At 40.9% G+C, this 15,966-nt stretch overlaps 1 protein-coding gene across 4 annotated transcripts in view; it reads left to right on the forward strand.

The window, feature by feature from the left end:
- The window catches only part of ARHGAP18 (Rho GTPase activating protein 18), a 132,295-nt gene that overhangs the window by 53,590 nt on the left and 62,739 nt on the right, over positions 1 to 15,966 (forward strand). For 2 of the 4 annotated variants that reach the window (XM_049695230.1, XM_049695231.1), the window contains exon 1: positions 1,898 to 2,058. The exons of the other annotated variants lie outside the window; for them this stretch is intronic. In XM_049695230.1, coding sequence (XP_049551187.1) covers positions 1,913 to 2,058 — 146 coding nt within the window. In that variant the 5' untranslated portion in view covers positions 1,898 to 1,912. Of the gene's footprint in view, positions 1 to 1,897; positions 2,059 to 15,966 lie in introns of those variants that run through there. 4 annotated transcript variants of the gene reach the window in all.

Here is a 15,966-nt window from a genome sequence, read left to right on the forward strand (position 1 = left end):
GCTCCCAGTTTGTGACTGCTGAAGTTTTAGTGTAAATAGCTCTTTTCTTTCCAAAGGAGTAAGTTTCAATAAGTGGGGCGATGTCGGAGAATATGTGAAGTGGTGTCACTGTGGTTAATTGTTCTTTAGCCTAGCCAGAGGATCAGTGGGTTGGGCTGTCAAAGTTCACAGAGAGAAAATAATTATCAATAAAGGAGTAGTTATGGCCCTTCTTTATTACCCTGGTGATAAAGTTGAAGAGTAATGTGTTTTCTCTGTCATAATACCATCTGTCCTGATGGAAGGTACTTGGTTATGCTATTTACTGATTGAGAATCAGGAAATCTTCTTAGTGATTTGGCAGGGCTGTGAACTAGTACCTGTATGTCACTGGGCAGATCACCCAATTTTCTACTTTTTCTAATTCAGTATTCATGTCTGAATAATTAAGGGCTGGACTTTATAAGGCCTAGGAAAGAAAGAATTCAGAAGATCTCATGCAGGACTTAAACCCAGTTCTTTATCTTTGTCTCTAAAACAAACAAAAAACAACAACGGCAACAAAAACCAGTGTTGTCAGAAGAGAGACAAGAGAGACAGGGATTGGATGGTTTGTATATATCACTTATGTCTTTAAGCACACTGATAATAGCAGGGGATTGCTGTGGTTCCTCTCACTTGCCAGCTGTGAAGCTCAAACAGATTGAGAATGATATGACTTGGTGATCTGTAGGGTCATTTCAGCTCTAAACTCCATCATAACTTGAATTAATGTTCCTGAGGACAGGTTTCAAAGGCTTCTACCATGTAGAGCACGGGTTCTGGAGCTACATGGCCTAGGTTGCAGTTTCTCTAAGCCTCAGTTTCCTCATCCTTAAAATGGGAATAATAGTGGTGACTACCTCATAGTCTTGCTGTTGTGATCATTGTTCTGGCAAATTATCAAATGCTCCTTTTATTCTTACCATGGAGCAACTGTATGGTGTAGATAGTAAAAATCAAATTTAATTCACATTTACATTTGAAATAAAGTATAAAAATTTCCCCCTTTTCCCAGCAGATATAGGGCTTTTAAATTTCTTGGTAGAAACTGAGATGTGTTGGAATTAAAAGTTGGCAAGGTTATTTGAACCTTGATATGAGGGCAGTGTGGGTATGAGCTCTCGGTATTGGATTGGTACCAATTGATTAAGGCACAGAGGTAAAGACGAATGAATCTTGTATAAGATGGGTGTAGGTCCTGATGTTAACAAAAGAGTTAACTTTTGGATGTGTGGCTGGGTAGATGTGCCTGTGACCCCTCGCACAGTGAAACGGAAAGAAGGCTTGCACGTGTGGTTTTGGTATCCATCTCAAAGGAGATCATCTGATGCAACTTTGCAGTGAAGGGATGAGTTGATTACAGGAGAAGATGTTTTAGTAGCTTTCACGTGCTAATGTGAAGGGCCTCTGCACTGGAAGAACAAGTACACCTCTCCAGATCCATACTGGAGCATAATTAAGGCAAGAAGATGACAATAGACAAATTGCCTCTACTTCAAAAGGAGAGTGTGGGTTTACACTGAGTATTTGTTCCAAGGAGCCAAGAAGCAGGCATCGTGCCCTGAAGGTCCTTCATATCGGGCTGCCCTGGCTACTGAAAGAGCATCCTGTCCTCATCCGCTGCACTTTCATCTTCTGCCACGTTTGTATTCATGTGCACAGTCCGCCACGTAAAAGCACAGTTTGTTATTCCGGGCTTTGCTTCTGTGACCTGAGGTAAAGCCAGATGAGAAAAATATATATATTGTAAGGCTTTTACGTGGAATGGCAGTTACGCACCCTGGTTTTGAATCGTTTGGCATCTAGCAAGGAGCCTTCAGAGGGTCTTCCGCCTCGGGAGCAGCAGCCTGCACTGGGTTTGAGAGGGACTCTCTTGGTTGCGGGCCTGGGTATGCTGGTCCTGTATGTGGCAACACCAGGCAGCGACGTCAGCATCGCCTGGGAAACAGAGGACGCAGCGGACCACGTGGTGGACTTGAAATCAGCTCTAAACAGCTGTTGGATTCTGAACAAAACTTCAGGAAACTTGTTTGCTGGGTGAGCTGGTGGGATGAGGCAGTTGGGATAGGCGGAGGGTGGGGAACAGAGCATTGCTCATCCTGTTGTCAGGGAGTGCTTGGAAGCAACAAATGAATCTCACCTTCCTACTTAGCCACAGCTGGAAACCTCCTTGGAAGAGAGTGTCTTACTCTCAAGCCCCCTCATTACACAGCTGAGGAGACCGTGGCAAGTAGAGGGGAGATGCCCTGCCTGGTGTGAGGCCAGCCTAGAATCCAGACCTTCTGCTTCTGTCCCAGGTTCTGGTTACCTCTGCCCCAGCAAGCAGTGGCCCCGAAGTTTCCAGTGAATTCTGCTTCCACTCACGTCAAATTTGTTTTTCAGCATCCCTGAATATTAAGGCACGTCAGTGCGAATTTATCTGAATCATAAATAGAAGTTCTTTATAGCTTTGCTGTGGATTCACCATTGTGGATCTTTCGTTGTTTTTAAAGGTTTTGTTTCCTTTTTCTCTTCTTCCTCTTCTTCTTGAAGGTTCGGTTTTTATTTAATGTACTTAGCAAGATATCCTGTTTAAAGTTCTTTGTTTTCTGAGAGTAAGCTCTCATAGTCTTTAACTCTCATCTCTATGCTGATGACTTCTAAAATTATCCTGCCTTCAGTCAGTACCTTTCATGAGCTACTAATCTAGATTTTCAAATACTTTCAGCAGTTCTTTTCTAATTTGAATGTGCAAAAGGGTCACCTGGGAATCTTGGTAAAACGCGCATTGGGATTCAGCAGGCCTGGGATAGGGTCTGAGATTCTGCCTTTCCCACAAGCTTGATGCCACTGCTGCTAGTCCCAGGAACACACTTTATACCCAAAGGGTCATTAATTAAGGCACAGAGGTAAAGACAGATGAATCTTGTATAAGGTGGGTGTGAGCTCTAGGTATACAGTGTCACCCAAGGGTCTCTAACATATTTCAAATTTAGCAGGTCCAAACTGAACTCATCACATTCTCTGTCCAACCTGCTCTGTGTTCTATATTCCCTCTCTCAGTTAATGATTGTCATGTATCCATCCAGGAACAAACTGTGGAATCATCTTGGTTTCTTCTGTGTCCTCCATCCTCTTTATCTGACTGGCCACCAAGGTCATTTGAGTCTACTGGAGAAAAGCTTCTTAAATTTGTCCTTTCACTTCTGTTTCTGTCAGTGCCCTCTGGATTCAGATTCTTATCATCTCTCTGGAATCCCCTCACTCCAGAGCATCACAGCTCCAGGCTGTCTTACTATTTATTCTTCTTAAAAGTATGTTTCTGAAACACTAATTTGGAGTGACATTTGCTTGTTTAGAAACCTTCCCCTGTCGCATTCCAAGTGTTTCAATATGACAGGCAAGGGACAGCACAGTTTGGCTCCCTGCAATGCCTAACACCATCTCCCCCCACCCCCAGCTGGTTGCAGTTCCCTGGAAGTCAATATAATCCGTCTATATCAATCCACTCACAGTTCCCCAGGCTCACTGTGTATCTTTGCTCATATGGTTGCCACTGCCTTGAATGCCTTTCTCATCACGTTCTACCTAGCAGAATCCTGCTCAGCCTTCAAGCCCCAGCTCTTACCACTCTTCTATGAAGTCTTGACCAAGTCTCCTCCTTAGAGCTTGTGACTTTTCTAATCTCTGCTTCCATAGCAGTTACCACTTGCAATATTGTTTTGGAGTTCATTGCACAGGTCTTTGTTGCCTACTAAGTCCTAGGCCTACCTTGTCTGAAATACATCTACATTCCATAGTTTAGCATAGTGTGGAATAAAATAGGTTTTCCCTGAATGTTTGCTGAGTCACTGAAAAAGCAAATATCCTGTAGACAGACATGAAATTTTGCATGTTGGAAGTAGGAGGGAATTACATCACTCATACATATTGGGCTCTTTGAGGAGAACCTGCCTGCTGCCTCATTCTTCTGTAGCTGCGCTGTCAGTACAGTAGCCACCAGCCATCTGTGGCGACTGAGCACTTGAAATGTGGTTGGTCCAAACTGAGCTGTGATACAGGCATAAGTTACAGGATTTTGAAGACTTAGAATGAAAAGAAAGCAAAAGATCTCTTTAACGGTTTTTTTTTTTTGCGGTACGCGGGCCTCTCACTGCTGTGGCCTCTCCTGTTGCGGAGCACAGGCTCTGGACGCGCAGGCTCAGCAGCCATGGCTCATGGGCCCAGCCGCTCCGCGGCATGTGGGATCTTCCCAGACCAGGGCACGAATCCGTGTCCCCTGCATTGGCAGGCGGACTCTCAACCACTGCGCCACCAGGGAAGCCCTCATTAACAGTTTTTATGTTGATTACATGTTGCAATGATAATATTTTGGGTATATTGGGTTAAATAAAGTATACCATTAAAATTATTTTTACCTGCCTCTTTTTTAATGTGGCCACTAGAAAAATTTAAATTACCACTGTGGCTTGCCTTTTATTTCAATTAGATAGCACTGTTGTAAAATAACAATCTATTGTCACATTCAAAACAACTCAGGAAGGTTTCCTGCCACCCCCTCCCCCCCCCGATTGTGCTTTTTATTTTTTTTAAACATCTTTATTGGAGTATAATTGCTTTACAATGGTGTGTTAGTTTCTGCTTTATAACAGTGCATCAGCTATACATATACATATATCCCCATATCTCCTCCCTCTTGCGTCTCCCTCCCACCTTCCCTATCAATTGTGCTTTTTAACATTCTGTCAAGTATTTAATATTTATGGTTAAGTTTTCAATTATGAGTTACTGATTTAAAAATAAAATCATTTTTATGAAACTACTACCACTGAGTTCAGTTTTCCAAGTTGTAGTGTCTTTTGAGATGATTCTTTTGATTCTTACTGAGCTACTAAACTAAACCTCAGGAACTTTACCATATCTCACCTATGTTAATGTCACAAATCAATAAAAACTCAGAATGTTTATTTATTTACCATGACCTATGGAGTAATAAGAAATGGAAAATGAGAAAGTTTATTATAAAATTTGTAATCCACGTCTTTAACCCTACTGCCTGCATAGTTTCTCAGTACTTCTCCTGGTTCAAAATCACATCCCTTACCATCATAAAAACCTCCTGCTTAATTAATTTTTCAGTGTTTAAAGCTTAAGGATTCCATAAAAGTTTTTTTTTGAGATGCCTAAAGCACTTGTTTTTCTAATTTTCTGTAGCCATAGAATCCTTTTGCAGTACATTCTTAAATGGATCTCCAAATAACGTATTTATCAAAGTGTCTATGGTTGAGGGGAGGGGTAAGTGGGGAGCCCAGACAGGCCCTTTCCATCACCTTAGTTTCTCTTTCTTTAAAAAAATGCACCTCTGGGAGTTCCCTGGTGGTCCAGTGGTTAGGGTTTGGTACTTTCACTCGGGTTCAATCCCTGGTCAGCAAACCAGAGATCCCGCAAGCTGCAAGGTGTGGCCAAAAACAAACAAGCAAAAGGCAACTCCAAGGCAAAGCGGCTGGCTAAATTAAGACATTATACATGAAAAATCAGTGTGAACAGATGAATAGATTAGAATTATGTAATTTTTAGAATTGGAAGAGACTTGAGGTATTCTTCTTCTTGTTATAGGGTGAATTTTATGTGATGCTTACACAGTGAACAGTAGGGCTGGAGATAGGCCAACTTCTTCTGTCTTCCAGTAGAATCTTCTTTTCTATGCTACCCTGCGATAATAACCTAAGAAATACTCATTCCTGGGACATTAGTATGGCCAAACAGTGATGATAGCACCTGTGGTGGAGGGTAGGAACCTGTTGGAGATAAAGTGAGGGCATATATACCATGATTTCATGGAGCGGTAGCCCAAAGTGAGGATTAGGTGACCACTTAGGAGGTAGCCGGTAAATGTCAGTCTCTCTTCCCTCTGTACTCATTCCATAGCTTCTTGCAATTCACTGATTAGCGTTTAAAATGGCGCAATGAATTATGCAAAAGCTGTTTCTGCAGGAGGGACTGTCTTGCAGCCTAATGCAGCACAGATGGAAAGATCCTCTTTTAATCATTGTTCCCACAACACTTGGAAGCTTTTTGAGGAATAAGCACTCCGAAGTGGAAGTGAATGGGCTTCAACAGTAAGTGAATTCCTTCTGCAGAGAGGAACTGAAATGTATTTATGATGCAGAAGGTTGCCCTGTGTTTGAATGCTCATCCTTGTCATCTGAGATTCACGCTTAGAAGCCAAACGTCTCTTGAAATACTTGGGTTCGAGATGCTTCCACTGGAGGAATTACTTCTGCCCAGGCTGGCCCAACATGTATTATTATTTTTCTTCAGAAATGGTGGCGAGTATTTAAATACCAGTTCACTCCGTTCATGAAAATATGCAAATTACCTCTCTTTTTCTGATCTTTAGTCACTACTGAAGAGACTGAATTAGTTAGCATCCCCTTACTTTTATTAGCATAATATTAATGCAGATCATTAGCAAAGGCTTTTTAAAAAAGAAAGCAGAAGCATCCACGGGAAGCAATTCACATGTAAAGCAACAGTGTTTAAGTCCTCAGTGAGGAAGAAGAAACATTTATGATTAGGTTTCTAACTTTGGTATCTGTGCCAAGGGCCACCCACCGCAGCCCAAACAGGCACTTGCTTCTAAAATCACCATCCCCTTGGAGGTTTCACTTGCAGAGCAAGAACCAATTGGAAAAAGCCCAAAGGGAAAATTTCAGAACAAAGGTGATACACAGTTACCTGTATTATGATTCAGATGCCATTAAGAATGTGTACTATAGAGTATATTTCTAAGACACTGCTTTTTAAAATATAGGAGGAAAAAGTAAATGAATGTTATTCATTGGCCAATTCAAGATATGGTAAAGGACCGACTTAAAACTATTCCCAGCAAAGGGGTTAATATAAAGAGGACACTGGTTAATTCCTTCTTTGCTCAGAGGAAATGGGCTTAAATTAGAGGGAAGTAAAGTTGAATCAAATAACAGGAAGACATTGTTGGCTCTGGGGAGAGCTTTATAAAATTAGAATGAGGTATAGCAAGAGCCTGGAGTCTCCCTTCTTACCTCCTCTTACTGTGTTACAAACATTTTGTACACTTTCTGGCAACTGTGTCTGCCTGTGTCTAACTGGAGTGAGCACTACAGCACCTGCTGTCTGCACCAGTCATTTGCATGGAGCCCGTGCTGCCCTAGCTTGTTGTTTTCCTACGTGTTTTATCTCTTCTCATACCATGTAAACTCTCAGGGATCAGAATTGAGGCCCTGTGCTGCTTTGGATACCAACATGTATAGTACCTTGCAATGAATGAGGAGCCAGTATTTGTTGAATGAATGTATGAATCACAGCTTGGTTATCTGTTTATTATTATCAAGCAAGAACCTAAGCTCTGTGGCATCATTCCACCAAAACACTGAAGTGTTGACTTCATCCCAATTCCACTGTTTTTTCCAGTGTCCACTTCATTACTTGAAATGGAAAATATACTTCATTATGTAGGTTAATTTCATTGTTAAACTATAACCACAATGATTTTTTAAAAAATAAAATTTAAGTAGGAAATTCTGCCCAATATCATAATGAAGACTGAGGATTAAATGTAGGCATTGTTGTTCAGTGAAACTTTCTGTTCACAAAGCTATTGGATTAAGAAATTTATATTAGATTGGTATTAGATTGGTTGGCATATGCTTAGAGTTTCACAATATTTCTAGTAAAAGCTGCATATTTTACTTTATAGAACCAGCTTCAGCAAAACTAAAGTCCTTTATGAGGTGGGAACCCTTAAGAGTTGGCCCTCGAACACCTGAGTTGAAAAAGAAAAACAAAAGAGCAAGAAAAAGTTCTAAGTCTTGGATCTTTACTGTGGAGTATCTGACAACCTAGGTCTTTCCGACAGCTTACCCTGACAAGATAGTAAAGGAAGTTCATCATTTTTAAGAAAAATTTTTATTATTTTATTTTATTTTATTTTTAAAAAACATCTTTATTGGAGTATAATTGCTTTACAATGTTGTGTTAGTTTCTGCTGTATAGCAAATAAAGGAAGTTCATCTTTGATCCCATCATCCTGCCTGGCTACCATGCCCTTGGTGCCCTGCACAACTACCACCTTCTGCCTTAGGGGCACTACATCCTCTTAGTCCTTTCATCTCCTCCTTGTAGTACTTACTCAGATTCTGTTCTGGTCTCAAGAGGCTCTGTTCTCTAGTCAGTGGCCCAATGGCTAATCTCTTCTGCAGTGTTAGCTTCCTGAGACAACAGCTCTTTCTTCCACCTCTTCTTCCCTGGCAAGGAAGGGCATGGGTAACACACTTGGCTGGGATGTGAGTTCCTGGGAGCCTTGGCCAGTTCAGAATGTAGGAGTCAGGAAGGCAACTCAGCAGGTGACCTTTGGGAAAGAATTAGATATCACTCTGTCTGGATTGTTTCTTTGCTGGGACTGGGCAGAAAGGAGAATCCATGTAGAGCAGTGGGGATAGCAGTAGAGAGCAAGAGGGGTGGCAGTGGAAAACTGGAGGTGGACGTCCTTGAGCTGGACCTTGATTTAGCGTCAGCTTTTTACAGAGAGCCAACAGCTTGGGTCGTGGCTAGGGAGGGAACTCTCAGGGACACTGGCTTCTTGTGGACTTCTTAGCTTGTTTCAAATTCCCACATGGAATGGCATTTTGGAACGGGATGCCATATTGCTTTTGGCTAAGTGCTAACATTGCTGCCCCATGTAAGTAACAGGTCAGTAGTAGGCGAGCATAAGCTTGGTGATAAGCTGGAGACGGAGGAGCTTCCTAAGAGGACCAAGATAGGAATTCAACTGGGACAGGTTCATAAACTTCCAGTTTGGAGGATTTAATCCTCCCAGAATTTGATGTCCTGTGGGTGGCATTTACCGGAGCTCAGTGTGCCCGTAACTATGCCAGATGATGTGGTAATGCTAAGGAACAGCATTAGTTATGTTTTCTTATTAATATGTTTTCTTTCCCTTCTGCATTTCCTCCCCTCATTGCCTGTATGTTCCCATAATTCCTTCCCATAAAGCCCTTGCCCATCCCTCATGGTCACCTTAGGTCTCTCTGCCCTTTGAGACCTGTTCCTGTCCTCCAAACAGAGCTTGGTGGCTTTGAGTGAAAACACTCATTTTTGTGGGATTTTTGTTTTGTTTTGTTTTTCCTTCAAAAGTTAAGGTTAAAGCCCCCACCCCCAGGCAGTACTTTACCATTGGAAATTGCCTTTAGTTTCCCATGTTTTATTTTATATTTCATGTCTCTTTTAGGCTACTTACGTTCATTATCTGACTTGTGTTGGGTCAGCTCAGATTCTAAAGCATACTAAGAAAAAAGAGGTCTCAGATAATCTCATTTACAAAGGAAAATTTATCCTGTAATATTCACATCGTCTACTTTGTAACTGACTCCTGAAGACATTTAGTGGAAAATGTTACAGATGGATTGTTTCTAAGCTTGGCTAAATTATTTGAAAAGCCGGAAATTATTTCTTCACCACCCCCCTCCATCTCCTCAGTAGAGCTGACTTTTAGGACCTGGCTTATAAAAATACTTCCTGGCCTTCAGTACTTATCGGTGGAGCATTATAGCCTTTGAAGGTCACTTGGAGCTATCCATAAAATTACACTTTGCAGCCTAAGTGAAGTAGCTTTCTTTTTTCCTACCCAGGTATTTGCCACACTGTTGCTGCTGTTTTAAATTGTTCTGCTATTACTACTCACCAGCATTACTTTGAAATGATGTAGAAGTGTGTATCCTCTCCCTTTTCATTGTGTAACATAAACACAGACATCCTTTCACTTTTAACATTTTTTTCCAGTGTTTGTCCATAGCGTTCCTTATGCTGTCTGGTGGAAGCTTGGTTTCATGCCCCTGTTAGCCCCACTGAGATAGATGATTTCTCTACCTTATTGTAACAAATAATCACAAAAAACCAAAAAGAGTTTAATAATAATGCCCGCATCTTTTCCAAAGTATATGCCCATGCATTTAGCTTCAGTTATTATCAAAAGGTTTTTTTTTTAAATCCAACTTTGCCTTGTGTCCACGTTTTTATTGGCATAGGAAAATCGATGTTACTATGTATATAAAGTCTTACAGAATGGCAAGAGGTTGGCCCATAGAAATAAGTAAAACCAATATTTTATTCAACACTATTCCAATATTAAATTTAAAAAATATTAATGTTCATAGTTTTGTGTTTTATCGACATATATTTTGTTAGTACCTATATGGTGGTAGGTATTATGAATCAATAGCAACCTACTTTATGAATTGGAGTGGGATATCAGAAAACTGTAATTTGTCAATATTTAGTCAGTCAGCGCCCAGAATGAGATTCCTGGCCAACAGTTAAACATCTATCCTGGATCCCAGATCGTGAAGTATATTGTTATGTCTTGTATGTGAGAGAGTTGCACATTGATGAAAATTTATCTGTTTGTATTAATGTATTTTTAAGGCATATTGGTGAACTGTAATGCTGAGATTCTAAGCTAATAGAAGGCATGATGGGGAATTGGTGAATGACGAGTTCAAGCATATTAGAGAAGATGGGGAAGACTTTTGGTCTTCATTAGTGAATCCCTTTCTTCATTTCACCTCTGAAAATGTGTTGAGAACTCAATGGATTCCTCAGAAAGAAAAAAGCACAGCCCTGAAACCAAAAAGACAAAAATTTGATTTGTCAAAAGCAAAAAAAAAAGAAAAAAAGGATAAAAGGTTGATGACAATTTGGGGTGCTGATAGCTACCTTTGAAGCCTCATGACTATTGTGAAACAAGAACCAGGCATTAGACGATTGTGGTGAGAAAGCTAGACTCCATCTCGGGAAAGAACAGCCTCAATTTTGGACCAGTGAGTGAGCTGCAGACAAATCCAGGAGGACTGTGACAGACAGTCACGGGCAGAAGGAGGGATCTCAGGATGGGCTGTGGAGGTAACCTCAAATTGTTGAGCTGAATCTATGCAAATGGTTGTTTGGGTGGAGGGTGAGCTGGAGGTGAGTGGGTAGTGACAGAGAGGAAAGGAAATTCTTTCTGAGGAAGGAATGGTGAACCACAGCAGGGCTTGAGACAACGCTAAAGCATAGGTCATGACCCAGAGGCCCATGCTGGAGAGTTGTCTGGGCCGCTGGTTCAGTGAGGAACTGGAAAATTCCACGCATGCCTAGTTTCAGTGTCATTTATAATCTATTTCAAGATAAAGGCTTGAGTAGGTTGGTTGAACAGACATCTCTGATAAGGTGCCCAACATACACCAGGCATTCAACAAATATTTTAAAATTTATTTTAGAGATTAAGTTGACAGGATGAAACCAGGGAATGTGGTGGGCTTAACAAAATGTATGCCAGCGCTTGTTTGTGACTTAATATTAGGTACAGTATGATATGAAATTGGCCCTTTCTTTTGTATGTTTTTATTCCCTCATAAGGAAGGCTGCTTTCAAATTAAACACCCAAGAGTTACAGAGGCATAGAACAATTACCTATTAATTACCTTCTAGGGTTTCCTGATGACTGATTTCTTTACTGTCTACTTTTCATGTCCTTGTTTCATTCCTTTGTAGTTTTGTGCAATTAAATGAGAAACACCTTAGAAATTAAAAGGATGTTGTTGTTTCAGAAGCAGCCATAAATCAGTAATTAATAATTGAACAGTTCCCAAGCATCTGCTATGGCAAATGGATGGCTAAACCCAGGGATACCCAGATGAAAAAACAAACAAAAACCCCCAAACAAACAAACAAAAAACTCTGCAGATCCTTGCAGCAAGGGACATACAGTGGAGTGGTAGAGATACAAGCATGAGTATCACAGTGCAGGATGTGGTCAGGATCGTGGGGAGACTGAAGGAGCGTGGATATGTCTTTCTTTATTCCAACCCCCATGGAGAAAGACACCAAGATATGAAATTGAGTAATGACAGCTGGAAAACAGATCCAGCTGGAGAGCCTATGCTCCGAATGCAAAGTGGCTGCTGGTGTTGAATCTCCAGATGGCTTGAAACTAACCAGAACGAGGAAAGGAGAGAGTTCTGGAGAAGAGCTGTGTCAGGTACATCCAAGTGTCAGGTAGATACAAGTCCTGGCGATGGAGAGTTGAGTGGAGTGCATATGCAAACTCAGTTCGATATGCTTTGAACCAGTCTTCCAAGGTCTTGATATTTCATGTCAAGTCCCACTGCTGATCTCTATACCCTCGTCTTGGAAAATGACTTAGACATTCAGATCCCTGGCTACCATTTGGCTACTTGTTGAGTCTTGATGCCAATGGAGGAGGAAAAACTGCCTCCTGAGAGAGATTGGGGGAGCTCAAAACAAAGAGGATCTCACTTCTACCCAGAACCAAAGCTTGAAAATAAGAAAGACCGATGTCTGGTGGCCGGTGTTAGCCCATAACTTCCCCTTTACATACCCTACGTCTATACTTAAAAGGGAAGAGAGTTTTTCCAATTTGCTTTGGCTGCCTCATGACTCTCCCACATGCCCTTCTGTCTTGTGCCTTTTCTCCTTTCTTTCTACTAGACTTGGTGGTAGTCGCTGCTGCCTATACCCCTATTCTTTTTTTTTTAAGCATCTTTATTGGAGTATAATTGCTTTACAATGGTGTGTTAGTTCCTGCTTTATAACAAAGTGAGTCAGTTATACGTATACATATGTTCCCATATCGCTTCCCTCTTGCGTCTCCCTCCCTCCCACCCTCCCTATCCCACCCCTCTAGGTGGTCACAAACCACCTAGCTGATCTCCCTGTGCTATGCGGCTGCTTCCCACTAGCTATCTACCTTACGTTTGGTAGTGTATATATGTCCATGCCTCTCTCTCGCTTTGTCACAGCTTACCCTTCCCCCTACCTATATCCTCAAGTCCATTCTCTAGTAGGTCTGTGTCTTTATTCCTGTCTTACCCCTAGGCTCTTCATGACATTTTTTTTTTCTTAAATTCCATATATATGTGTTAGCATACGGTATTCGTTTTTCTCTTTTTGACTTCACTCTGTATGACAGACTCTAGGTCCATCCACCTCACTACAAATAACTCAATTTCGTTTCTTTTTATGGCTGAGTAATATTCCATTGTATATATGTGCCACATCTTCTTTATCCATTCATCCGATGATGGACACTTAGGTTGTTTCCATCTCCGGGCTATTGTAAATAGAGCTGCAATGAACATTTTGGTACATGACTCTTTTTGAATTATGGTTTTCTCAGGGTATATGCCCAGTAGTGGGATTCCTGGGTCATATGGTAGTCTATTTGTAGTTTTTTAAGGAACCTCCATGCTGTTCTCCATAGTGGCTGTATCAATTTACATTCCCACCAACAGTGCAAGAGTGTTCCCTCCCCTATTCTTTTAGTGATGTTCACATATGAATTGGTTCTACCATAGTTTTCTGTAAAAGTGAGAAAGCCAAGTTTTCATAGCTCTCTCTCAGCAGTGTCACTAATGGGCTTCTCTTTCAGCTTTACTTAGGCAAAGTTAAGTAAATAGAGCATCATCAGTTCATTTGCTTATTGTTTTGCTGTGTGTCAAAATTGGGCGGACGCTCTGTGAAGACTACAGCAATGTGCTAGACGTATGTTAAGTGACGTTTATTTTTAAAGAAAAAGAAAGCTGAAAGAAATAATGGGTAAGTTTTATCCTTCCCCCACATGAAAGGGGTAAAATATGCAAAGGGTAAAAGTAAGTTTACTTGAAATGTGAAAACTAACTAATATATTTAAAAAATAATAGCAATTGGGTCAGGTCGAAGATCTGAGGAATCCTTTCCCTGGGCTCCGGAGGCTGCCTGGGAGTGGGGAGAGTGTGGGATTGCTTTCCAATCAACTTCTTACCGCCTTAAGGCACTGTCAGTGTTCTTTCTTTCTGGTGTCAGAGCCACTTCTAATAATTACTGCTTTCAGCTAAACAATAGTAGGCATTCACTTCCCAGGGAAAAATGACTTGGGTCATTCATAGGCCGCAGCTCTTCATAGTCATTCAAATTCAGTGTAGGCTTATGGACAGGCCATTACGAGTATTAATAGCTTCACCATCTCACGATGGCAGTGATTACTTCTTTAATATCACTGACAAAAGAGAAAGATCTACACAGCAGAAACACTTTTTTTACCCCCAGCCTAGAGATAATGTAGCTGGAGAGACAGAGTGAATTTTTAAAACATTTAAAAAATTTTAAACATCTTCAAAACAAAGCTTTTTAAAAAATGGGTATATTTGAAGTTGTGCCCCAGCGTGGCACAAACCACTCTTTATAAAAGGCATTGGAAAAGAATTCTCATGCATTTTAAAGAGGTATGATTTGACTGTTAAATGTATTTTTCTCTAGATAAGTGTAGTGGTCATTTTAAAATGTTAATTATAGACTGTGTGAACAAGATCACTCTTGGTTTTGCTGTGTGCGATATAAACTCACAAAGACTGGAGCATCAGACGTGAAAAAAGTAAATTCTGCCCTTTCTAGTCTATTTGGTGTAATAGACCGAAAAAGAAATGAGGACACTAATTTTGGTTCAACCACCACTTTGCTGAGATTTTGAAGAAGACTTACCCTGGCGCCTCATTACCTCATCTAGAAAATGATGGGATAGGTTTAAATCTCTAAGGTCTAATACCATTCTAAAATTTACACTTCAATAAATATGGCTTTATCTAAAATATACTTGGTCATTATGGTTTGATAAGTAATGATCGCAGTAAGAACTTTTTTTTTGGCACATTAAAAACAGAACAAAAAAACAAAACAAAAATAACCTTATTCTCTTACATCTCTCAACCCAGTCACTTCTTTTCCCGTGTTGGAAGTAAAAGTAGAATAAGGAGCATGAGAGTGTACCTGTAAGGATCTTGTAAGAAAAGAAAACAAATAAACAAAACCAAGTCCTAGCATCAAAGGACTTCACGAAAGCAGACTTGGGGCCACAGAAATGCCCTGGAAGGAGCAGGACCAGGAGACAGACTGAATATAAGTGTAGCAATATGATTCTTGATGGGGCAGGGTACAAAAAGTAGAGATTGGATCAGATTGTTAAATATGAGTTCAAAGAAATGTCCTAGTTCCAAATAAATGCCTTGAGATAATTGTAGGAAGAGGTACAGATCGATGACAAAGGAGCATTAAAGAAAATACATATTTTCAAATACACCGGGCAAAAGGGGAAGCTTAGACAGGATTTCTGCCCATTGTACATGGCGGATGAAAGCAAATGATGGGGTCTTCCCTGGTGGTGCAGTGCTTAAGAATCTGCCTGCCAACGCAGGAGACACAGGTTCGAGCCCTGGTCTGGGAAGATCCCACATGCTGCAGAGCAACTAAACCCGTGCGCCACAACTATTGAGCCCACATGGCACAACTACTGAAGCCTGGGCACCTAGAGCCCGTGCTCTGCAACAAGAGAAGCCACTGCAGTGGGAAGCCCGCGCACCGCAAGGAAGAGTAGCCCCCGCTCGCCGCAACTAGGGAAAGCCCTCACGCAGCAACGAAGACCCAACACAGCCAAAAATAAATAAATAAAATAAATAAATTTATAAAAAAAAAGAGCAAATGATGGAAAACATTGGCAAGGTAGGGGTTTTTAAATAATGCTTTTATTCTTTGTCATTGTAGTATGAATTAAATATGGATATATCATTGGAATAAGTCCCAGTCTTGATGAAAGGCTGTAAAACTAAACTAAAATAAACAAAGAAGTAGGTCAAAGGTCATTAGGAAAGCATGTCTGTTTCTTTCAGTAAGGCTTTCTGGAGTGTTGCCCACAGAATTGAAAAGTGCCTTTTCAGATCCATTCCGTGTTTTTGAGAAATCCTGGAGCAGTGTTTTCAAAGTGTGGCCGAGGAACACCTGAGGCTCTTGAGACCCTTTCAGGGGTCTGGGAGATCAGAACTATTTTCATAATAACACCGAGATGTTACTGGCCTTTTTCATTCTCATTCTCTCCTGAGAATACAGTAGAGTTTCCCAGAA

This window comes from Orcinus orca, chromosome 12, assembly GCF_937001465.1.
Source record: "Orcinus orca chromosome 12, mOrcOrc1.1, whole genome shotgun sequence".
In the NCBI taxonomy this organism is placed as follows: Eukaryota; Metazoa; Chordata; class Mammalia; order Artiodactyla; family Delphinidae; genus Orcinus; species Orcinus orca.